This window comes from Heptranchias perlo, chromosome 3 (assembly GCF_035084215.1).
Source record: "Heptranchias perlo isolate sHepPer1 chromosome 3, sHepPer1.hap1, whole genome shotgun sequence".
In the NCBI taxonomy this organism is placed as follows: Eukaryota; Metazoa; Chordata; class Chondrichthyes; order Hexanchiformes; family Hexanchidae; genus Heptranchias; species Heptranchias perlo.
The window spans coordinates 117960797-117987370 of record NC_090327.1 but is presented as its reverse complement, the minus strand read 5'-3'; the positions used below and the strand labels follow the sequence as shown (position 1 = coordinate 117987370).

The 26574-nt window shown below is 42.9% G+C and overlaps 1 protein-coding gene across 2 annotated transcripts in view; it reads left to right on the top strand.

The window, feature by feature from the left end:
• Window positions 1-25911, top strand: part of pomgnt2 (protein O-linked mannose N-acetylglucosaminyltransferase 2 (beta 1,4-)) — a 34568-nt gene extending 8657 nt beyond the window's left edge. Inside the window, exons 1-2 of one of the 2 annotated variants that reach the window (XM_067981707.1) lie at window positions 4137-4219; window positions 17735-25911. In XM_067981707.1, coding sequence (XP_067837808.1) covers window positions 17809-19563 — 1755 coding nt within the window. In that variant the 5' untranslated portion in view covers window positions 4137-4219; window positions 17735-17808 and the 3' untranslated portion in view covers window positions 19564-25911. Of the gene's footprint in view, window positions 1-4136; window positions 4220-17734 lie in introns of those variants that run through there. The other variant, XM_067981706.1, reaches the window with a different exon arrangement.
• The last annotated feature ends 663 nt before the right edge of the window (window positions 25912-26574 follow it).

Sequence of the window (26574 nt, the reverse complement as noted above, 5' to 3'; positions counted from 1 at the left end):
CGCCTTTCACGACCTCAGGACATCCCAAAATGCTTTACAGCCAATTACGTACTTTTGTAATCACTGTTGTAATGGCAATTTGTACACAGCAAGCTCCCACAAACAGCAATGTGATAATGACCAGTTGGAAGGATAAATATTGGCTGGGACACTGGGGAGAACGCCCCTGCTCTTCTTCAAAATAGTGCCGTGGGATTTTTACATCCACCTGAGAGGGCAGAAGGGGCCTCGGCTTAACCGAAAGACGGCACCTCCAACAGTGCAGCCCTCCCTCAGCACTTCACAGGGAGCATCGGCTTAGATTTTGTGCTGAAGACTCTGGAGTGAGACTTAAACCCACTCAAACTGGGACTATTCATCCATTCTGACTGAGGCGAGAGTGTTACCCACTGCGCCACTGCTGACAATGGATGAATAGCCCCAATTTCTGTAACCTGTCAATATTATGGGCAGTTTTCCAATTTCCCGCTCCCAGTAGGGAGTCTCACCAGTCGACAGCCCATACTGGAAAATCATGTGCGATGCACAATTGAATTTCCAGTATACACTCCCGATGGGTTAGGCTCCCCACAGGGAGTGTGAAGTTGGAAAATTACCCCTATAAAATCCTAGTGCAACAAAGTTAGCTGTTAAATGGCTGCATGGCTAACAAGTCCAGTAACATAATAAGCATGAAAAACAGTCCCACAACAACATCTAGCAGGTAGCTAACCTTAATTTTATGTAGCATACAATTAATTATGTGCTGATTTGCTAAATGTTTCACAAGTTCATTTTTTAATTGATAAATTCCAGAAATAATCTGCTGGGATCTTATATAATTGATATTTTATAAATATGTGCCAGTAACTCATTAGGAATGGGTTAGGATTTGTACACTAAATGACCACAAAAGGCAGAAAAGGTCACATGTAACTTGACCCTAATAAAATCACCTGCAGAGTCCACGGTGCAGGCGGACTGCAGTTAATGGATTGTCAATTAACAGAACAGTGGATAAATGGTCCACTGCGGTGAGTACCAATAGAAGGCAGATGGCACTGTGGAAAAGTACCAGAGCTGGCTCGTGTACAACCAGATCTGTGATGCCATCATCTGCAGACAGCTAATTTATCTTTTAAAAAAAATTAAAACAATTCACTTTGCAAGTAAAGTTAAAGTGATGGCACTTTTCAAAGTGGGGATAGGTGCCCAGCAGGCAGAGAAAGAGGAAGTGAGCTTTCTTGCTCCATTGTGCCTCAACTGTTAAAGGTGCAAAATAAATGCAAGTTATTTTTCTTTAACAATCTTAGGGTATCCTAAGTTGCTTTACAGCCAATGTAGTACTTTTGAAGTGTAGTTACTGTTGTAATATATAACAATGTGATAATGACCAGTTAATCTGTTTCAGTGACGTTGATTGAGGGATAAATATTAGCCAGGACACTGGGGAGAACACCCCTGCTTTTCTTTGAAATAGTGTCATGGGATCTTTTACATCCACCTGAGAGAGCAGGCAGCACCTTGATTTAATGTCTCATCTGAGAGACGGCACCTCTGACAATGCAGCACCCCCTCAGTACTGCATTGGGAATGTCAGCTTAGATTTTGTGCTCAAGTCTCTGGAGTGAGACTTGAACCCATGACTTTCTGACTTAGAGGTGACAGTGCTACCTACTGAGCCACAGCTGGCTGGTGTTCTTGCTGTTCCTTCTCCCAACCTTCACTAGAACCGTGTGACATCCTTGGCAACAACACGTCTTTCACCTGATGGGCAAACGTGTACTGGTGACATTCCCGCCTTCCACCATATCCAGCCCCTCTACGTTACTCTATGTTCCACCAATTTAGTAGTGAATAGAATAGAATGGTTAAAGCACGGAAGGAGGCCATTCGAACCGTTGAGTACATGCCGGCTCTCTGCAAGAGCAATCCAACTGGTCCCACTCCCCCGCCCTTTCCCCATAGCCCTTTAATTTTTTTCCCTTCAAGTACTTATCCAATTCCCTTTTGAAAGCCATGATAGCCTTGATCAAGAGGCTAGAAGGAAGGACCTGAATGAAAGTTGTTCAGTAAAGGATAGTGGAGAGTTCAGTACTGGAATTGGTGTCAAGATGAGCACAAAAATATGTGAATATTAGGGATTACTATGTAAACAGTAACACAATAGCATAGAAATTCTGCACTGTTATTGGCATGAAATTAACATAATCTAGGTTGGGGGGGGGGATTTGGGGCCAGAACCTGTTCCCAATGCTTTTCAGCTGCTTCATCAATGACCTTCCCTCCATCATAAGGTCAGAAATGGAGATGTTCGCTGATGATTGCACAGTGTTCAGTTTCATTTGCAACCCCTCAGATAATGAAGCAGTCCGTGCCCGCATGCAGCAAGACCTGGACAACATCCAGGCTTGGGCTGATAAGTGGCAAGTAACATTCGTGCCAGGCAATGACCATCTCCAACAAGAGAGAGTCTAACCACCTCCCATTGACATTCAACGGCATTACCATCGCTGAATCCTCCACCATCAACATCCTGGGGGTCACCATTGACCAGAAACTTAACTGGACCAGCCATATAAATACTGTGACTACAAGAGCAGGTCAGAGGCTGGTTATTGTGCGGTGAGTGACTCACCTCCTGACTCCCGAAAGCCTTTCCACCATCTACAAGGCACAAGTCAGGAGTGTGATGGAATACTCTCCATTTGCCTGGATGAGTGCAGCTCTAACCACACTCAAGAAGCTTGACACCATCCAGGACAAAGCAGCCCGCTTGATTGGCATCCCATCCACTACTCTAAACATTCATTCTCTTCACCACCGGTGCACCGTGGCTGCAGTGTGTACCATGCGGCAACTCCCAAACCAGCGACCTCTACCACCTAGAAGGACAAGGGCAGTAGGCACCTGGGAACAACACCACCTGCACGTTCCCCTCCAAGTCACACACCATCCTGACTTGGAAATATATCACCGTTCCTTCGTTGTCGCTGGGTCAAAATCCTGGAACTCCCTACCGAACAGCACTGTGGGAGAACCTTCACCACACAGACTGCAGCGGTTCAAGAAGGCGGCTCATCACCACCTTCTCAAGGGTAATTAGGGATGGGCAATAAATGCTGGCCTTGCCAGCGACGCCCACATCCCATGAGCTAATGAAAAAAATTTGGTCTCATTCACAAATTCTGATAGTTAAGGGGGTTGCTTCTTCTGCCTGAATCCCCTCTGTTGCGATGTCACTTTAAGAGCTGGGACTGGTGGGATGTCGGCACCCCCAGAAATCCTGCCACTTCCGCCTATTATACAACTATGGGTAAGTACACTGACATGAAGTGGATCTGCTTGGCTTACAAGGGCCATAAGTGGACCCCCTACAACACTATGTCCAAACCCTAACCCTTCATGAACTCTACGTTCCTTCAACTCTTGTGCATCTCCCACTTGCTTCGCCCCACCATTGACAACCGTGCTCCCATCCGTCTAGGCCCTAAGCTCTGGAATTCCTCCCTAAACCTCTTTGTTTCTCCTCCTTTAAGACCCTCCTTAAAACTTACCTCTTTGACCAAGCTTTTAGTCATCTGCCCTATTATCTCCATATGTGGCTTGGTGTGAAGCACCTTGGGACGTTTTACTACGTTAAAGGTGCTATATAAATGCAAGAGGGAAAGGAGTTTGTAGCGAGGGATGAAGATAATGACTTTAATCTTCCCAATGTTTCATTGGAGGAAATTGCAGCTCATACAGGACTGGATGTGGGACAAGCCTCCGAAAGCTTGTAGATTTCAAATAAAATCGTTGGACTATAACTTGGTGTTGTAAAATTGTTTACAATTGTCAACCCCAGTCCATCACCGGCATCTCCACATCATGACAACACAGAGGCAGTGGAGGGGTCGAGAGAGATGTTTCTTTTCTCTATTAACACTGTGACCAATATGGCAGTACAACCGAGAGATTCAGAACCCTTTCAGCCTTTTTCACCCACCCAAAACTATACGGTGCAGCGTAAGCACAGCACTATACAACTAGAGAACAAGTGCAGCGACCGTTTCTACACTTGAACTCCCCTCCTATTTCGGCAGAGCAGGGGGTTGCTATAGAGGGACGTGTGGTGACGTGCGGCGTACGGTGCGTCCGAGGTAGATGGTTGTGTTGTGGAAGCGGCGCCGGGCTGGGCCGGGCCCGGATTGTCGGCTGTCAGTGAGCATAAGCAGCGCTGTCACTGTACCAACCAGATGTAAGTGTATGGGAGCAGGCAGAGTCTGTTCGTGAAAGAGATACAATAAATGACGGTGTTCAGTGTTTGATACAATGCATATGCTTTGAAACAATGTATATGTCTCTATACAGTGTATATGCTATTGATGCAATGTATATGTTTCTATATAATGTATATTTTCGATACATTATATATGGTTTTTGCTGAATTCACGCTGGTTGATATTACGGCCTGTTATTACAAAGATAACTCCGGCCTGTGCCAATCAAAGCTAGATGCTGCCACAAATGGAGAAAGAAAATGTGGTCTGAGTTAATGGGGCCCACTCAGACACCTGCTGGTGCTTTTTGCAGAGCACCTACTGCCTGCGGCCTGAGCAGATCATTGCTTCCCTTCTCGTCTTGCACCTAGCGATGCATTTATTTCATGGGGAGCCGGGGGAGAGTTCTTAGAAAAATGTGAGTCCCTTAATATTCATGTTTTGAATCTGCTGTGCATCTGTGACAAAGTATGATAGATCAAGGAACAATATATTTTTTGAAAAGCCAGTCATTCATTGACCTGCAGCCTGAAATTTACAAGCCCTTAAAGCTACCATCTGATCTCGCAATAACTGTATATGATTACCCAGAATTGCCTGTTTACAGCCGTAGTATTAAAGGGATATACCAGGTTAGCAGCTACACTTCACAGCTGTGCTCCAGACTTGAGACCACCCTATTGCAAAGCCACAAGAGATCCTTTAAAGAACTTGCATCTACATAGCGCCTTACCATACTTTCAAAGTCCCAAAGCACTTGGCATTTGATAAAGTATTTTAAAGTGCAGTAGTCATGCAGTTATACAGACAAGTGTTAAATTCTGATGGTTGAGTAGGAGTGAAACTGAATAGTATAAAACAAATAGTATAATATCATTTGTGATTTTTTTTTTGTTTTGCTCCCCAAAATTATACTCCAATCTCCAGCCTACAATCATCCTTGCTTTTCTCTAAAATATTATGCTGTGTAAACGATGTGTGCTGGGTGTAAGTGTTCATTGATTTTGTTTCTATCTTTAATAGTCCATGATTGGCACTCTGTTGATATCATTTTGCTGAGGTCCAAACGGGGTTGCTGGCTGCCTTCATATCCGAATCTGGACTGTGAGTGTTTGATTATGGAAGTCATCGCTGTCTAAGAGTGTGACCGGTTTCCGTCTTTCTCAGTAATACTTTTGTCTTGCGTTCATGGAAGGAAGGTGGTTTCAATAAACAGACCAAGAGGGTGAAATCATTCTTGGCTGGTAGCGCAAAACCGGGGATACTGAATGGACGGCGTGGTTTACACCCTGCCTAGTTTTCTTTTCTATTGACTGCAATGGAACAGAGAACCGGGCGAAATGTAAAATGGGCCGCCGATTCGCTATCTCCTGTTTTGCCCCTACCAGTCCAGACCGAGTTCACCCTCCAAGTCTCACATGATACAAAACCCTTATACATGCCATGCGTGGATAATGTGCCCAGTTTTAACAGTTAACTCCTAGGTGTGGTTTGGAGATCATGCAGGATGATGCCCACTATATTCTCAAATGTAAGGAATCTTACAACACCAGGTTATAGTCCAACAGTTTTATTTGAAAATCACAAGCTTTCGGAGGCTTTCTCCTTCGTCAGGTGAAGTGTGACGAAGGAGAAAGCCTCCGAAAGCTTGTGATTTTCAAATAAAACTGTTGGACTATAACCTGGTGTTGTAAGATTCCTTACATTTGTCAACCCCAGTCCATCACCGGCATCTCCACATCATGGCCACTATATTCTCCAAATAGACAGAAAAATACAGGGACAGGCCAATGTGTTCAAGTTAAAACTGTTAGCCAGATTTATTTACAGATTAATTAGTATAGGGAAGCCAAATGATGCAGCAAGATACTGAATTGGCAGAATACTAATAGAATAATTCCAAAGTCATAGTTATAAGGGGTGAAAATATCCTATCGGAATCTGGTTGCATTTTATTCCAAGTATTTTCACACTCATCTATGTGATATGTATGGTACTTGTACATTGTTAACTGAACACTAAATGTCCCCCTGAGGGGAGTAAGCACCTTGTAGCAATTACAGTCTCTCTTGTATTGATTTTATTATTCTTTGAGGGAATATTTTGGAGGGTCTGGAAATGAAAGTAGCTGCTTATTATGGCACCAATACAAGTGTTTATTCGGACATGCCCTCGGCGTGACCCCTCCTCCCCCTCCAATGTATGGCCCTCAGCGTGACCCCCCCCCTCCCTCGTATGGCCATCGGGAGGACCAGGAAGCCCTAAACGCTGCATCGTAGTCTATCACCTTTAAGTGAGCATAGATGATTGTTGAGACCTGTGCTGAGCTTACAGATGCAGAAATCAGTTCTGCTGTCAGTGCAGAGAGGATTCAAAGTGAGGAAGAGGATGACAATGACAGTGTTCATGAACCTGTCATCCGCTCAAGCCAGGCAGTGCCAATGGTGAACAAACTGTCTAGATTTTCTGTAATATTAAACGACGGTGATTTGCAATCGTGCCTGATTGTGCAAAGAATAATTGAACAAGAAAGGATAACTGCCTGAAGGCAAGAAAGACAATGTCTTTTTTTTGGTGACAACTTTGCCGTATGTACTGTAGTATTTTGTAAGCACCTAACCAGTTCAACCAGCCAAATATTTTACATATACACTATTTTGTCAATTTTTTCAATCTGTTGTGATCTATGTTGTTCACTGGCTAATCCAGTTTAGATAAACCAGTTCCTGCACGCATGCGGTGTGTTACAATACTGTACACTATTCTGAAGGTTTGATATATTTTTTCCCTTCATCCCTGCAATTTTGCTGTATGGAGACCCCTGTATATACTGTTAAAGAACATTGCACCAATTCATATCCAGTTGGGCAAAAATTTAAATTGTTTACCAATTCTGAGAGATTCAAAATGTAAGTAGACACCTGTATAAAAATGACGAAATCAACTCTACTACAATAACAACAACTGGCATTTATATAGCGCCTTTAACATAGTAAAACGTCCCAGAGCACTTCACAGGAGCGATTATCAAACAAAATTTGACACCAAGCCACATAAGGAGCTATTAGGACAGGTGAGCAAAAGCTTGGTCAAAGAGGTAAATTTTAAGGAGCATCTTAAAAGAGGAGTTAGAGGTAGAGAGGCGGACAGGTTTAGGGAGGGAATTCCAGAACTTAGGACCTAGGCAGCTGAAGGCACGGCCGCCAATGGTGGAGCGATTAAAATCGGGTAGGAAATGTATTGATTAAACTTTAGGTTATATTTTTATGCTTTTTCTTTTGATTGTAAGCACTAGGCTGGGCGATGAAGAGGGCAAGCTCTCAGCCTGCCCTCAGGTTGCTGCCAGTCCCACGTAGAGCTAGGTGCCAGGAAATGTCTAATTGACTCTCGCCTCTTCTCTCCTCCACCCCACTGGGAGATGCTACAGGGCTGGACATCTTTCTGCTCAATGAGGCCCAGACCGAGGAACTAAGCAGAGTGGGATTTGAACCTGCATTTGTTCCTGTTTGTGGCATATTCCATGGCACCTCGCCACCTCCAAAAGTATTTCCAGTTAGTGTGCAGGTATGCATGAAAATTAATTTCATCCATGACTAATTTTTTTTTGGTTCCTGCTCTTCAAACCTCATACCATTCCAAGATCAAGGGTAGACTGGAGAGCTAGTACCCAGTCTCTTTTATAATGTACACTGTAATTGCCTCCTAGGAGTGCACAAGGGCAGTCTGGATGTACTGGCCTGCGAATTCCCTTGGCTTGGCTGAAACACGGGACTTGCCATGTAGAGACCTGTGAATGCACGCCCATTCCAACCAATCGATAGTGACATGCTATGTACCTCACCCCTTTCAACCCTTTCAGAATAATTTCATATCCATAACACTCTCAGTTTTCATCAGTGAATTCAAGTATTGTTGTTTTAGCAACAATAAGCTAAGAAAGTAAATGCCACTGAGCCCCACACACAGATATGGAACTATTTCCTTATGAGTTTCATAAGATCTTTTTTCCCTCCAAATACTCTTCTAATAAATTGTAAAGAATTCTGGAGCAGGAAGTTGTACATTTTTGGCAAACTGTTTCCATGGAGTTGGAACATTTTTCGGAATTTCAGGCGTTTTTGGGTGGGTCTTGAGCAAAATAGTTTGGCGATTGAAGGGCTCACTGCCAAGATGCTGTGCCCATCTGCCAGTTGTAGTGAATCCTTCTGCTCAACAAAGGTCCTCGTATCAATGCTTACATCAATGAAATTCGGCATCAATAGAAACTGAGCTGGAATCTTGCATTATTTGACGAGTAGTTAATGCAAAACCAGAATATTTTTTGGCGTCCCTTAGGTTTCCACTTGAGAACAGCCAATTAGAGCACATTCACTTACAACTGGGAATTAGTCATCATGACATCAAAATTGCCTTTTGATGCTTCATTTACTTTGAAAGCCAATCCATTATAAAACTGTGAACCGTAAGTAAGGATGCAGTTAGACTGCAATGCCAAGAATAAATTTCTACTTCGCAGTGGCACTGAAGTTATAACTCTGAACTCAAGTCCCACCCGACTCCAGAGCCCAGCAGTGTGAGACCTTCTGAGGAGTTAGTTTGATAGCGAATGGAGTTCAGAGTCAAATCCAGGATAAAATGTGCTTGAGGATCCTTGGCGAGCTATCTGGCAGTACAAACGCGATAGTGTCTGGTTGGAAATGATCCTGTCACTGCTGATGGGCAAGAAGCTATGAGAATTTTTTTTTTGATGATTAATATAACCAGTGCCGGCTCCAATATGTGCAAACCCAGGATGCCACCTCTGATGAACAAACTCCCAACTTTCAACATTTCTGCTGCTCAGGATCAGGGACAGGAGATGGTTACTTTTGGGATGGAGAGGAGACTTGGTTTGGGGTTCGCCGAGAGATGGAAAGACATCCTGTTGGGTTGGTGGATGGAAAGAGAGTACCTGTTGGGGGATGGAGAAAAAGGGAAAAGATCTTGTTAACATGGGATGGGTAGAGACAGTGAGAGACATAAACTGTTGAGCTGTGAGGAGAGGAGAGTTGGGGAGAAGCCCTGTGGGCGAGCGGGAAGCTACTTCTGGCTCTGTTCAGATGGTTGCTGTAGGGGCTTGGTGTGACCGTGCTATAAAACATTGACTCATCGTGAACAGTATCACAGGAAACCTGTGTGGGTGTGCGAGAGAGAGAAGGTAGATATATAAACATAAGTTGCTCTACTCTGAGCGCAGACAGGCAAACAGTATTTCACACAAAAGCTTTGATATATTTGAGAAAAATATTTTGCGCTGTTTTATTCATGCTGCTCACAAGGCTGGTTAGCAGCTCTTTTCTGCATTAGCATCAGTTGGTTGGCTGTGGAAAAATTGACCTTGTGTTTTTTTTCTGTCCTTGTTCCCGTCTCTTGGGGGGTTGCAGGAGCACTGCATGTGATTAACCTTTGGGATGCTGGCAAATTAAGGCAAGCCAGCTGTAGAACCAATAGAGCAGGCTCAGAACAGGGAAGTAGCTTGGATACAGCTCGGATTATAGCACCGATCTGATAGCTATAAAAGAACCTTCAACACTTCCAACTTACTATTGATCCATGTGGAATTGGCTGAAGATGGACAGGCCCAAGGTTGGGATTTTGTTGCAGTTTAATCCTTGATGGAAGAAACGTTTGGTTTTAAGTATCTGTGTCAGACAGGGGAGGAAAGCAGGACAGAGCTAGGCAGAAGATAGAAAAGATGTCTTTGGCAATAGTGATCTAACCACAAATGGCACCAAATCTATCTCCTGCGACTTGAGATGGGATGGAGGTCTATTGTCATTGTCCAAGGATGCAATTACTTTTGCTTCGATAAACATTTTTAAAATCTTGCTGGTTGAAGTTTATTTTGACCCAATAAGGATTTGTGGTAAACATGGCTGTTTCCCAGAGTGCACTTAGCCACTTCCTGGTATTGTGTGGAGTGGAATCGAGTTGGCTGAAGACTGGCATCTGTGATGGTGGGGTCCTCAGGAGGAGGCCGAGAAGGATCATCCACTCGGCACTCCTGGCTGTAGATGGTTGCGAACGCTTCAGCCTTGTCTTTTGCTCTCACGTGCTGGACTCCGCCATTGTTTAGGTTGGGGATGTTCATGGAGCCTCTGGATGTGGCAGGACTGAAGAGCTTTGAGCTGATCTGTTGGTTATGGGATCGCTTAGCTCTACCTATAGTATGCTGCTTCGCTGTTTATCACCGCATGTAGTCCTGTGTTGTAGTTTTGCCAGGTTGGTACCTCATTTCCAGGTACACCTGGTGCTGCTCCCAGCATGCTCTTCTACACTCCTAAATAATGGGGGTGAGGGATCAAGTAAGGGAAGATGTGATAAATTAAAGAAAGAAGACAAGGCAAGAGAGCAAGGTAGCAATAAGGGAAATGATAATCAGAGAGTGGCAGGAAGGGACAGAGCATGCAAACTTAAGAGTGCGCCAGCAGATAAGGCTAGAGGTTGCAAAAATAGTAAAAAGACAGAACTAAAGGCTTTGTATCTGAATGCGCGTAGCATTCGTAAGATGGCTGCAAGATGACAAAGGCTGGAACCTGAATATTCAAGGGTACTTGACATTTCGGAAGGACAGGAAGCTAGGAAAAGGTGGAGGGGTAGCTCTATTAATTAAGGATGACATGAGTATAATAGGGAGAAATGACCTTAGTTCTAAAGACCAAGATGTAGAATCAGTTTGGGTAGAGATAAGAAATAGTAAAGGCAAGAAGTCACTTGTGGGAGTAGTTTATAGGCCCCCTAACAGTAACCACACTGTAGGACAGGGTATACAGGAAGAAATAATGGGGGCTTGTGAGAAAGGAACAGCAATAATCATGAGTAATTTTAATCTACATATAGATTGGAAGAATCTGATTGGCAAAGGTAGCCTGGAAGATGAGTTCATAGAGTGCTTTCGGGACAGTTTCTTAGAGTAGCATATTCTAAAGCCAACAAGCGAGCAGGCTATTCTAGATCTGGTAAAGTGTAATGAGACAGGATTAATTAATGACCTCATTATAAAGGAGCCTCTAGATAGCAGTGATCACAATATGATTGAATTTCGCATTCAATTTGAGGGAGAGACGAGTAAGTCTAAGACTAGTGTTTTAAACTTAAATAAGGGCAATTATGAGGGCATGAAGACAGAGCTGGCTAAAGTGAACTGGGAAATTAGGTTAAAGGATAGGTCAGTAGAGATGCAGTGGCAGACATTTAATGAGATATTTCATAACACTCAGCAAAGATACATTCCAGTGAGAAAGAAGGACTCTAGAGGAAGGATGCGCCATCCGTGGTTAACTAAGGAAGTTAAAGATAGTATCAAATTGAAAGAAAAAGCATACAATTCCGTGAAGATTAGTGGCAGGTCAGAAGATTGGACAGAATATAAAAAACAGCAAAGAATGACTAAAAGAATAATGAGGGAGAAATTAGGGTACGAGAGAAAGCTAGCTAGAAATATAAAAACAGATAGTAAGAGTTTCTACAGGTATCTAAAAAGGATAAGAGTAAGTAAAGTGAGCATTGGTCCTCTAGAGAGTGAGTCTGGGGAATTAATAATGGAGAATAAGGAAATGGCAGATGAATTGAACAGATATTTTGCGTCCGTCTTCACTGTAGAGGATACAAATAATATGCCAGAAATAATTGTGAATCAAGAGGTGAAAGGGAGGGAGGAACTTAAAACATTTACAATCACCAGGGAAAGTGTTCTGAAAAAATTATTCGAACTAAAAGTTGACAAGTCCCCGGGTCCTGACGGACTTCATCCTAGGGTCTTAAAAGAAGTGGCTGCAGAGATAGTAGATGCATTGGTATTAATTTTCCAAAATTCCCTAGATTCTGGAAGGGTCCCATCAGATTCAAGAAAGGAGGGAGACAGAAAGCAGGAAACTACAGGCCAGTTAGCTTAACATCTGTCATAGGGAAAATGCTAGAATCTATTATTAAGGAGTTTATAGCAGGGCACTTAGAAAATCTCAATGCAACCAGGCAGCGTCAACACGGCTTTGTGAAAGGGAAATCGTATTTGACTAATTGATTAGAGTTCTTTGAGGAAATAACAAGCAATGTGGATAAAGGGGATCCTGTGGATGTGGTGTACTTGGATTTCCAGAAGGCTTTTGACAAGGTGCCACATCAAAGGCTACTACACAAAATAAGAGCTCATGGTGTAGGGGGTAACATATTAGCATGGATAAAGGAATGGTTAGCTAACAGGAAACAGAGAGTAGGCATAAATGGGTCATTTTCAGGTTGGCAAGATTGTAACGAGTGGAGTGCCACAGGGATCAGTGCTTGGGCCTCAACTACATCAATGACTTGGATGAAGGGAACAAATGTATGGTTGCTAAATTTGCTGATGACACAAAGGAAGGTAGAAAAGTAAGTTGCGAAGAGGACATAAGGAGACTGCAAAGGGATATAGATAGGTTAAGTGAGTGGGCAAAAATTTGGCAGATGGAGTATAATGTGGGAAAATATGAACTTGTCCACTTTGGCAGGAGGAATAGAAAAGCAGTTTATTATTAAAATGGAGAGAGATTGCAGAACTCTGAGGTACAGAGGGATCTGGGTGTCCTAGTACATGAATCACAAAACGTTAGTATGCAGGTACAGCAAGTGGTTAGGAAGGCAAATGGAATGTTGTCATTTCTTGCAAGGGGAATGGAATATAAAAGTAGAGATGTTTTGCTACAGTTGTACAGGGCATTGGTGAGACCACATCTAGAATACTGTGTACAGTTGTGGTCTCCTTATTTAAGAAAGGACATAATTGCTTTAGAGGCGGTTCAGAGAAGGTTCATTCGACTGATTCCTGGAATGAGGGGGTTATCTTATGAGGAAAGGTTGGACAAGTTGGGCCGGTATACATTAGAGTTTAGAAGAATGAGAGGTGATCTTATTGAAACATATAAGATCCTGAGGGGACTTGAAGGGGTAGATGCTGAGAGGATGTTTCCCCTTGTGGGAGAGACTAGAACTAAGGGCCATAGTTTCAAAATAAGGGGTCTCCCATTTAAGACGGAGATGAGGAGAAATTTTTTCTCTGAGGGTCGTGAGCCTGTGGGACTCCCTTCCCCAGAGAGCGGTGGAGGCAGGGTCATTGAATATTTTTAAGGCTGAGTCAGATAGATTCCTGACTAACAAGGGAGTCAAAGGTTATAGTAGGTAGATGGGAAAGTAGGGTTGAGGTCACAATCAGATCAGCCATGATCTTATCAAATGGCAGAGCAGGCTCGAGGGGCCGATTGGTCTACTCCTGCTCTTAATTCGTATGTTCATACGTCCTCATTGAACCAGGGTTGGTCATCTGGTTTGATGGTGATGAAGGAGTAAGGGATATGCCGGGCGACATTTCACCAAGTAACTGCCCAGTGGCTGGTAGTGGTGGAGAATGCCTCAGGAGAAGAGATGTTGGAGCCTGTTCGAGGTAGGCTTGTGGCACTCCATATTTGAAGGCCCTATGGACCTGGTCATTTAAAAAAAATTAATGTTAAAGTTACATAGAATGTAAAGCACAGAAACAGGCCATTCAGCCCAACCAATCTATGCTAGTGTTTATGCTCCACACGAACCTCCTCCCACCCCTCTTCATCTAACTCTATCAACATATCCTTCTATTCCCTTCTCCCTCATGTACTTATCTAGCTTCCCCTCAAATGCATCTATGCTATTTGCCTCTCTGTGGTAGCAAGTTCCACATTCTAATCACTCTCTGAGTAAAGAAGTTTCTCCTGAATTTCCTATTGGATTTATTGGTGACTATCTTATATTTATGGCCCCTAGTTTTGAACTCCCCTACAAGTGGAAATATTTTCTCTACGTCTACCCTATCGAATCCCTTCATAATTTTAAAGATCTCTATCGGGTCACCTCTCAGCCTTCTCTTTTCTAGAGAAAAGACTCCCAGCCTGTTCAGTCTTTCCTGATAGTTAGAACTTCTCGGTTATTGTTTTTAAAATTTGTACAAATTTTTCAATAATTATTTTGTCCCTATTTTAAGGATTTTACCATATTTTTAAGTTTTAATATTGCAGGTGGGCCTCAGGAAAAAGAAAGAAAGACTTGCATTTATATAGCGCCTTTCGTGATCTCAGGATGTCCCAAAGCGCTTTATAGCCAATTGAGTACAAAAGTGTAGTCACTGTTGTAATGTAGGAAACGCAGCAACCAATTTGCTCACAGCAAGGTCCCATGAATAGCAATGTGATGATGACCAGATAATCTGTTGGCTGAGCGATAATATTGGCCCAGGTCACTGGGGAGAACTCCCTTGCTCTTCTTCGAAATAGTGCCACGGGAGTTAATGTTGATTTAACGTTTGATCCTGAAGATGGCACCTCTGACATTGCAGCACTTCCTCAGTACTGCACTGGGTGTGTCAGCCTAGATTTTGTGCTTAAGTCTCTGGAGTGGGACTTGAACCCATCTCCTTCTAACACTGAGGCGAGAGTGCTACCCACTGAGCCATGACTGACACCAACCAGTGGGGTCTCTCTTGATAAAGGAATGGGACCAGGAGGAATACTGCAGAGATACCAGGCTGTACAGGCTCCGTAGGTGGCTGCCAGTCCCTATCCACTAGTACTCACACTTCCCCATCTGCAGATTCAGGTGAACCATTTCACCGTGACTCTTGCCAATGCTTGAGAAGGCTGTGCTTCCTTCACGAAGCAATAACTTGAGTTGTGACAGCTGCAAGCGCATCTTCAGCTGACAAAGATGTGAGCCCACTGCCAGAGTCTCCTTTTGGTTACAAACTCAACTCCATTGCTGGCTGACGTGTAGCTCTCCTCCATTATTTCCCGTGCTGCCATTTGAAGATCATTCTGCTATTCTTCACACAGGCTTTTCTCCAAACTGGCTCACTAATGTCCTTCAGGGACGGGAACTTGTTACCCCTACCTGGCCTGGTCTACACGTGACTCCAGTCTCACACGATGTGGTTGACTCTTAACTGTCCTCAGGGCGACTAGGGATGGCCAACAAATCCTGCCTTGCCAGTGTCACCCACATACCCAAGAACAAATTTTTAAAAATAGATAGCTTGGGAAGAAAGTGATGTTTATTTTAGTGGGGAGAAGGCCAAACAGAAAAAAGTCTTCAAAAACCATATCACAGCTGCTCACTCACTACCCTAATATAGTAAATAACATCTTCTACTATTTTGAAAACCTCAGAGTCTGCGGTCTGACTATTAAAGTAAATATGCATTTGCCTCCTACGCTATTGCCATCCAGCCTTGTGCATAATGCCATGATATCATGCAATGTAGGGTGTTTCTGGACAATTTGTCCTTTTCACTTCATGACTGATAGAGGGCTGGCCGCACTCTATCTAAATAAACCACTGTAAATGCCAACTGTCAGGATTTCACACTCATCCTCAGCCTTTTTAAGTTTGTATTCACGTGTCAGCAAACTTTCTACGCTCCCTTGCTGTTCACCTGAAGTTGTCCCAAAATGCTTTGAAAACAGACCCCCGCAAGCACATGGAACTTGTGTGCTTACACAATCAGGTGCCTTCCCCACCCCGCCCATGTTACCTTGTGGCTAGCCACTTGACGGCAGGCGATTAAATGAGAAAATAAAATTCCGACAGTTTATTGCAGGCAAGCATAAAGAAATGAAAAGAAAAGGACAGTGTGTGGTTGCTGAGTGTCACCACAGACTTCTTTTTCATGAGGCGTCCTTCTGGGCTTCTACTTTTTTTGTTGTTCTGCCTGCTGTTTCATAGTTGGAGCAGAGGACCACACTTGTAATGGTTGTGGGATACAGTGCGGGAGCCTCAAGATCTTTGCGTATTGGTCCCATCCAATGATCAGCTTTTGTGGATGTACAAGACTTATTAGGGGAGCCAGCCTTTGGCTTAGTGGTAGCGTTCCCGCCTCCGAGTCAGGAGGTGAAGGGTTTTCCCAATTTTCTTCCTGGGTAGGAAAAACTGTATTTTAGGAAGAACGGATGTATCATGGTAGGTACAGCACAGAAGGAGGCCATTCGGCCCATCGTGCCGGCTCTTTGAAAGAGCTATCCAATTAGTCCCAATCTCCATCTCTTTTTCCCCATAGCCCTGTAAATTTTTTCCCTTCAAGAATTTATTTAATTCCTTTTTGAAAATAACTATTGAATCTGCTTCCACCACCCTTTCAGGCAGTGCATTCCAGATCATTACAACTCGCTGCGTTTAAAAAAAATGTTTCCTCATGTTGCCTCTGGCTCTTTTGCCGTTCATCTTAAATCTGTGTACCGACCCTTCTGCCACTGGAAACAGTTTCTCCTTATTTACTCCATCAAAACCATTCATGATCTTGAACACCTGTATTGAGTTATGTATTCATCTGCTGTTTATGAAACTAATCGTATGGCAAAAATTTTAAAATTTACTTCTCTTTAAAGTTACTTTAAGATGGAACAGTGCTGCAGGAGCAAATGTTTTCAGTGCGAAATATGTCCCTCCCAGCTACACAGGAGAAGAGGCTGGTGGGGGAGAAAGGGGGAAAGGGACAGCAGCAGTTGGGAGAGACCTTCGTCGCTCTCCACTTACTGTCAGCCTGATGTGGATGCAGGGGACCGATGCATTAATGAATGAATTTAGAGGCAGGATTGGCATCTGTGCAGGCTGGATGCAGGTCCTAGAGTTGTCAATGATATAAGAGTTCAGCACCAGGCTCTGGGAATGGCACCCGGGGCTGAGTGGTGCTGAGTCAGCAGCTGATGGAACTGCCACTTGCATCGTTTGGATGGCTCTTTTCCACGTGGCATGGTAGTTGTCCAGCAGGCTGCCAGCGAGGAGAGAAAGAGAAAGATTTCTCATAGCCAAGGGGATCTCATTCTGTTTTCCTGGCTGGCCTCCCACCTTGCACCCTCCGTAAACTTGAGCTCATCCAAAACTCTGCTGCCTGTATCCTAGCTTGCACCAAGTCCCGTTCCCCCATCACCCCCTGTGCTCGCTAATCTACATCGACTCCCAGTCCAGCAATGCCTCAATTTTAAAATTTGCATCCTTGTTTTCAAGTCCCTCCATGGCCTCGCCCCTCCCTATCTCTGTAACCTCCTCCAGCCCTACAACCCTCTGAGATCTCTGTACTCCTCCAATTCTGGCCTCTTGCGCATCCCCGATTTTTATTGCTCTGCCATTGGCAGCTGCCTTGGCCCTAAGCTCTGTTCCCTAAATCTCTTCACCTCTCTACCTCTCTCTCCTCCTTTAAGATGCTCCTTAAAACCTACATCTTCCTTTCCTAATATCTCCTTATGTGGCTCGGTGTCAAATTTTGTCTGATAACGCTCTTGTGAAACGTCTTGGGACATTTTACTATGTTAAAGGTGTTACATAAATACAAGTTGTTATTGTTGCCTCTATTTCTTCCTGCCCCCTTAAGTAGTCCCTCTTACAGTAGGAGTGTCATTCAATTTCTCAATGGCTTTGACTAAAAGTAACTGCTTGATAATGCTTTCTTGTTCTTTTTTAAGGTCCTGACTTCTGCCTTGACTGAAAGAGCTCTTATCATCACCATCTCCTCACTGTGAAATGCACTTGCCCCTACATGCATAGATCAAGCTGCAGAATGAGCATTGCGGCTATTTTCAACGCTCTGCTCGTGTCCATCCTGGCAGCTGTGTTGTGGAAGTACGTTAAGTTGTGGGAACATGCCGTGTCTATAGAGGAAGAGCTAATGCTGTCCCAGCAGACGCAAGAGTTGTCCCAAGTGAGGATTGACTACCATGCCGCGCTACAAGCCCTCATGGAAGATGGTACCAGGATGGTTTGCACAGGAAGAATTCACACTGAGCGGATATGCAGGTTCGAGTCCCTCTGCTACTCTACCGAGGCTGAGGAGTTTGTCTTCTTCCACAGCAATGCTTCTGTCTTGCTGCCAAATCTGGGCTCCCGACGTTTCCAGCCTGCTCTGTTAGACCTATCTTCTGTAGAAGATCACAACACGCAATACTTCAATTTTGTGGAATTGCCTGTTGCTGCTCTTAAGTTCATGCAAAAGCCTGTCTTTGTGCCAGATGTTGCATTGATCATGAACCGTTTCAACGCAGACAACCTCATGCATATCTTTCACGATGATCTCCTCCCAATCTACTACACTATGCAGCAGTTCCCAGACTTGGACCGAGACTCGCGATTGGTCTTTATGGAAGGGTGGAATGAAGGGTTGCACTTTGACCTCTACAAATTACTTAGCAACAAGCAACCTCTTCTGAGGGAACAACTGAAAAGTCTCGGGAAGTTGCTTTGCTTTACAAAGTCTTACGTTGGGTTGTCAAAAATGACAACTTGGTATCAGTATGGGTTCAACCAGCCTCAGGGACCAAAAGCAAACATATTGGTGTCTGGGAATGAAATTAGGCAATTCACACACTTCCTAATGGATAAGTTAAACACTACTACAGATTCCAGTAGTGAAGGGTATATTGTGGTGTTCAGTCGCACAATCAATAGGTTGATTCTAAATGAAGCGGAATTGATCTTGGGCTTTGCACAGGAATTTCAGATGAAGACTATCGCAGTGTCCCTGGATGACCATTCCTTTGGAGACCTCGTACGACTGATTAGTGGAGCCGCCATGCTGGTCAGCATGCACGGATCCCAGCTGGTGATGTCGCTCTTTTTGCCCCGGGGTGCTGTGGTTGTTGAACTCTTCCCTTATGCTGTTAACCCAGAACATTACACGCCGTATAAAACCCTAGCATCTCTCCCAGGCATGGACCTGCAGTATGTTGCCTGGCAGAATACTAAGGAAGAGAATACGGTTGCCTATCCTGATAGGTCTTGGGAGCAAGGCGGAATTGCTCATCTCGATATAGCTGAACAAGAGCGTATAAAAAAGAGCAAGGAGGTCCCTCGCCATCTGTGCTGCCGAAATCCTGAGTGGCTATTTCGGATTTATCAGGACACCCAGGTGGATATCCCATCAGTTATGAGCGCCATTCATCAGTCAGTGAAATCCAAACCTCCTCTCAGAAAGGTTAAGTCAAACAGTCTAATATATCCTGGAAAGGTGAGAGATTCCAAGTGCCAAGCCTCTGTCCAGGGCACCAATGAGGCAAAGTTGTCCATTTCATGGCAAGTACCTTGGAATCTGAAGTACTTAAAAGTAAAAGAGGTGAAGTATGAGGTATGGATACAGGAACAAGGTGAGAACACATACATGCCATACATCTTGCCTCACCAGAACTACACATTCATAGAAAACATTAAACCATTTACAACTTATCTGGTTTGGATAAGGTGCATCTTTAATAAAAACCTTCTTGGCCCATTTGCAGATGCACTAGCTTGCAACACATAACGCAAGATTGCTGGATGGGCAAGGAAGAAACATCTTGTACTTCAATAAGTTGCGTGGCTTAAAAATGTGTAATTCAATATTCTGTTAGCCCTGTAGCTGAAAAAATGTGTAGCGAATAACGGGACAGATCTTAAATAATGGGTTGTTTTGGGGCTTTTTGCACAGTTCAGTGAACCTGTAGTCTAGTGCTGATTTGATGCAAAGAGGCACAGGTTCGAAGCCAATTAAGATGTGGCTGAAATGAAGATCATCCTGGTTGTGATGGATCACAACTAAAATTAGTAATAACTGTTTTGGACTGGTTCCTAAAGCAGTGGATGGATATAATCCCGGGGCAGAGGGGTTTCTCGAATCAGAAGTTCAATGTCTAAAAAGGGTGAGTTGATTATGAACAGTATGTGAGCCAGAGAGAGTGTGAATGTTTGAGTTCATGATGAGGGCAATGCTTGGGGTTTTGAAGCAACACCGGTTACCTCGCACATACGTGTGACGTAGAAGTATTATACGTCATTTGACTGAAGTGAAAAAACAAACTAAAGCTTCATCAACCAACCGATCCTCCAAAAACGTCGTGAACCTTAGCTGCTGAGAGCTGCACATGTGCGTTTTGTGATCTGAGCCACACTTACATAAAAGGATACATGTTGGTTTTTAGATTAGCTAAAGTGAACCTGCTTGTTACAACAATTTTGAGTTTTTATAATTTTTTTTTCTCATAGAAGTTCCCATCAGCAGAGTTTGTCCGTCTTCAATCAGAAACTGTACTTTGCTAAAACTACTGTATTTCAGTCAGGTGAAGAGCATCTCTGTATTCTGTATAAAATACAACAACCATGACTCCCTTCAGTGCTAAGAACAAGTTCCTTTATAAGCTTTCTGTTCCCAATCTCCACAGATTGTTTGTTCCATAAATCGATGAGCCTATGCTGAAGGAACCTGACTAAAGTGTCAATTGGCTTCAGTCTTCCTTACCTTGAATCGATTCCCCTAGTTAAGGAATCCTGTATATGATTTTTTTTTAAATTAACTGGTTTTAAATTACAATCTTCAAACCTTCTTTCAAAGCTTTCTCTGTCTCTTTTCTAAAGAGAAAAACAGCCCAATGTGCACAATTGCAGCACAATGCGCTAAATTCTAGTATTGATCTTCATTTGCTGAACCTCTCTACTAACACTATACTTCAGATGTGGGCCTGCCAAAGCCAATTACAATCTTAAAATCTCCCCTTGGTTTATATGTTATACTCTTACTCTGCATTAACAATTGTGCTTACTTGCAGTAATTTTATTGGATTAAATGTAAAAGTAGATTTGACAGATTTGCATTCCCAACGGGAAGCATCATGCACTGGGAATTAGTGCACGGAGGTCATTGGTATTTAATTCCGGCACAGGCATGATGGGCCGAATGGCCTCCTTCTATACTGTATCATTCTATGATTCTAATGAAAATTGATGGATAGAAAGTCTTGCAGGCCTGCTGACCTCAGTAGCCAAATACCCCAGTAGTTTTGTGCTAAATGACCACTTGAGATTGGTGTATGATAATTTAGCATATTAGAAATATACAGATTAGAATTTTCAGACTGCAACCACTAATTAAATACAAATATGAAACACAAAACAGAAAGAAACAGAGTCAACGTTTCAGGTCAAAGACCCTTTTGACCTGAAACGTTAACTCTGTTTCTTTCCCCACACATGCTGCCTCACTTGCTGAGCTTTTCCAGCATTTTCTGATTTTATTTCAGATTTCCAGCATCCGCAGTATTTTGCTTTTAATCCTGTATTTAATTACTTGATTCATTTGAAGTGAGGTTATCGGGTGAAGTTAATGAGAGAATTCAGAACTAGAAAAGCTGCATTTAACAGCAGGTATATGGGTAAACCTGATGGAAGATAACATTCGCACCATCCTATCTGCAACATCCATTTTTTGCCTCCTATTCACTCAACGTTTTTGGGCCAACACAATGGGATCGCTATTAGCTCATTATGGTTTACAGGAAATCTAACTATTTACATTGATGCAGCCAATAGCAGTTTAAAATCAGCAAGCCAATCTGATCCGGAATAAAATAGATCCTTTATGAACTCTAAAGTGAAAAAAAAAGCAAAATCTGCACATTTGCCTTTGCCAGTGTCACACTTAAATACCGAATATTCTGGATTATTGCATTGTGCTCCTATGGACACAGGAAAGATTGCTCATCTCTACAGGATTGGGTGTAAACGTCACTGGTGGCCAAACATTGTACAGCCTTGATAGCAAATATTGGGCCAGAATTTGCTGTAGTAGGGCATCTAACGGCACCTGCCGTTACTTAGACTTGCCCCCGCACCCTTCAGCTCAAAAAAATGTTGCCCACAAAGTTGCTGAAAGTGCGAGCTGATAACGTCACAGCGAGGGAAACAGGGCATCTGGGACCTGAGTGAACGGAGCAAGCAACGGGGTATCTCCTTAGCCGATGAGATTTAAGGATTGGGAAATAAACAGTGGAAGGACTGAGAAGGAGGGTGAATTAAAGAGGGTGAATTCAATGTCAAATCAGGTACAGAAAAGGAAATAGAGAGTGAAAGAAAGATTGGATTAAGAGAGAGAGAGAGAAGATAGAGACAGAAAGGAAAATTAAGAAAAACTTTTTTTGGAAAAAAAAATTGACATTATTAAAATCTCCCTGAAAAATTCAAAACCTGAAGGAATGACACTCCAAACTTGTAATAGTTCATTTTCAGAGCCAGAGAGGTTGATCGGCACTCATTAACACTTATCACGTTAAAAGGGTATTTATGCTCGTAATTACTAGCCCTAAATATCTGTGGCGAGTTTAGTTCATATCTACCGTGCAAATACAGCAACTTCACGGCATTTCAATGGTGAGGCAGACAGCGAGATGCCATTTTCGTGAAGCAACCCAGACAGCCACTTTTGGAAATTCACATTTAACCATGCATCTACCCCTCGCCTGAAATTGCTGTACCATTTACGCATAAATAACAGCAAGCGCCATTAGCCTCACCATTATTTTGACAGCAAAATCTGGCCCATTACCTTAAAGGTAGTTCTAGAAATATTTTTAGTGTAAACACTGTACTACTAGTTTACAACTATTTACAAGTATATGTTTTATTAGTAATGAGGGGAACCCGCATCACTGGTACCTTGTGTTCTCCTTATTTGGAATATATCCTTAAAAAGACATCATTACATTGTTCTGCGTGTTTTGCTCTGTGTGTGTTTCAAGCTGTTGAGGCTGAGGAGTTAAAAGGGACCTTGGTTGAAGACTCAGATGTTCTACCATTGCAGTTTGTTTTCTTCCTTTATCTTTCTCTCTCTCTCTCTCTCCCTCTCTTTCCTTCCTCTCCCTCTTTTTCTTTTGCCCCTCTTCACAAACTGTCTCTTCCCTTCACTTTCTCTCCCTCTAACTTTGCATCTTACAGTGAATCCTGATCATAAATTGCTCATTGAAATTTAGGTAGGATGCCCATCACATCTCCTGTTAATCCTGGCTGCAGCAAATCTCCAACATTAAACCCATTTTGTACAGTCCAAAATACTAATTGAGCTTATTTAGAATTAGAAGCACTCTGTGGATAAAATACCATGCAGTACAGATAGTCATTTACAATACATACATTGGAATGACTGTTGAAAAAGAGCCTGTTATTCTCCCAGCACCTTGTGAAATGATACTTGTCAAAGCTTTATCAGCTAAATACCAGAACTAAAAATGAACAGCCATGGAGCTTTATTCATCTGATCTCTTTTGATGTAGAAGCAACCTTTTTGTCGATAGCAACCAACTTTGACAGGCTCACAATTGACAATGTGACCACAGCGATCCCAGAAATCAAACTATGGGCTGTATTTTCAGGAGGCTGGGGTTATAAGACATACCAGTTGCAAATAATCACACAGCTGAGGCCAATTTGTTACCTTTAAAGTGAGTTAGCTAATTATGCTAATTCCAGATGGACTGTTTGGTCCCAATGAAGTACAAGCAACCAGTCCACCAAAAACTACTTTTCATAACATTAAAAATTAATTAGATTGGGAGGAGACTCGGGTGGAGCATAAACACCAGCATAGAACTGTTGGGCCGAATGGCCAGTTTTAGTGCTGTTAATTCTATATTAAAAAGAACTGGCGTAAGTCTCCCAATTTATGATGTACAGTCTAGCTATTTAACTGGGCTGCCATGCCAATGAGTGGCTCTGCATTGATTTTAAAGTCGGCAGCTATCTTGAAATCAGTATTGCAATGTGCTGATGGATCACTGGATGTGAACCCCCTACTGACTATAATGCAGATCTCTGGACCTGGGGGAGCGTTTTGGCCTGAGTCACTGGTGGGTGCTTGAGGGAGCTGTGAGTCTGATGATACTGGCAGGAATTTGGTGTGAGCGCTCACACTAAAAGTGAACCCAATGGAACATTTTCCCCTTCTACTGATGTATAAAGCTCTGTTTGTACCAGCCAAGAACCACTTCTGTCAAAATATCCTTAAAGAAACTGCAGTATCTATGAACTATCATTTTTTAGAAAAATGTTGTTCTTAGGATTTGGGCAATACTGGCAGAGCCACATTTATTGCCCATCCCTGGTTTCCCTGCGAAGGTGGTGGTGTGCCTTTTCATTGAACTGGTGCGGTCCTTGTGCTGATTGCCTAATATTATCTTTGTGGGAGTACAATGAATTCCAGGATTTTAACACCGTGCTGATGAAGGAACAGCGATATATGTCCAAGTTAGGATAGTGTGTGACTTTGGAGGGGAGCTTGGAGGTGATGGTGTTCCCGTGATCTTGGTGCTCTCATCCTTCTTGGTGGTAGAGTTTGCGTAGTTAGGATGTGCTGTCAAAGTAAATTGGGTGAGTCGCTGCACTGCTTCCTGTGAGTGGTACATACTGAAGCCACATTGCGCTGGTGGCGGAAGGGGTGGATGTTGAGTTCGGATGTAGGGGCGCCAATCACACAGACTGCTTTGCCATAGATAGTGTTGAGCTTGTGTTATTGTGTCTGCACCATATTCAGGTAAATGGTGACTATTCCATCACACTCTTGACTTGAGCTTTATAAATGGTGGAAAGGCATCGAGGGGTCAGGGAGTGAGTCGCTTGTCACGGAGTACCCAGTGTCTGCCCTGATTTTGAAGCCACTGTGTTGATATGGCTGGTCCAGTTAAGCTTCTGGTCAGTGATGATCCTCAGGATTCAACAGGGGAGGACTTGGCTATGGTGAAGCTGTTGAAGGTCAGGAGTAGGTTTTCTTGGAGATGGTCATTGCCTGGCACTTAAGTGGTGCAAACGATTGGGAGTAAATTTTCACAGCATTAGTTTAACCCAGCAGCTGAGTAACAGAATCTGCTTGACTCGAATCTGTAACTTTTATTGAAGGAACATGAAAAGAACAGGCAGCCGGTTATGAATCATCCAAATCGATTCATTCTGAAAGTCGATGGGAACGTGAAATACAAAAAGCTGTCAGCTCTCTCAGGTTGTTGAATGAGATTACAGTGCTAGTTAAAACAGGACCGGGCTGCCAGCACCTGTAAAGGCAGGTTAATGCTTTGGGTAGAGAACCTTTTGCTAACACAGGTATTGCAATCTTAATGCTGCTGAATGGCAGTCTTCTATATGCTGCAGTGATGTACTGATGACTAGGATTGAATTGCATGAATGATATCGATTAAATGTGAATAGTGCTGAACAGCATCAATTACAGTAGAGGAATAAAGAAGAAAGACTTGCATTTATATAGCGCCTTTCATGACCTCAGGACATCCCAAAGCTCTTTACAGCCAAATAAGCACCTGGATAGAAGACTAATAAAGTGCAAACTGCCCTGGGTAGCATGACTGACTGATAGTCAACTGCATGTGCTTTAAATCAGTAAGTGAGCTGAACATAAAAACAATTCAAAAAATGCACCAATTTTGGGAGCCATGCAAAAATAGTGAAATCAAACTAATGTCAAAATGTATAGACAGTGTTGTGAGAGGGTGTAAGAGCTATATTGTGAATGTTTTGAAATGTCTTTAATATTTGTCTGGTTTGTAATGTATGTGCTTTAGTTTTTTTTTGGATCAGGGAATATTAACCAGTTATTAATGAATCGTATTGTTATATTGACCAGGGTATCATGAGTTGTACAAAAAAAAATATTATTATAATTCTGATGTTGCAGGTTATTTAAAATGTGTCCAAATACATATGTGCATTTATTTGTTCCAGCAAAATTTCAGCCAAAGGCAGTGTGATTTTTTTTTTCCAGTTTGTTTTCAGTGCTAACATGAATCTGCTGTGACGTTTCTGTACCTGGGTAATTAAATATAGGATTAGCAGATTCAAATTTTGCCTCTGCATTCAGTTCTGTTTTTTTCTCTGATCTTTTTAATCTGCACATTCATTTTGAAATCGTGACGTTGAACAATTTGTTCCAAAAAGAAATTGGCAAAGTTCTCCAAATGAGTATTTACTCATTTTATGATTTAATAATTTGCAAAATGAGAGAGTAATAATCCCCCCCATACACACAACCCAGTTAGTAATTCTTACCATCATCGCCTTGCTGAACTCTTAATGCAACTTGCCCGATATTCATGCCAGTTCTTGAATGTACCGCGAACACTGGGAAATTTTTTAAACCAGAGGTTTAGTTCATTAACAGCAATCAAATTGGAATTTCTGAATTGTTCTACTTTGGTGTTATAATTCACATTCTGATTTGGTCCCACAACAATAACTTGTATTTATATCGCACCTTTAACAGCGAGCCATATAACGAGATATTAAGACAGGTGACCAAAAGCTTGGTCAAAGAGGTAGGAGGAGAGAGAGGCAGAGAGGTTTAAGGAGGGAATTCCAGAACTTGGGCCTAGGCAGCTGAAGGCACGGCCGCCAATGGTGGAGCGATGGAAATCGGGGATGCACCAGAGCCAGAATTGGAGGAGCGCAGAGATCTCGGAGGGTTGTAGGGCTGGAGGAAGTTACAGAGATAGGGAGGGCCAAGGCC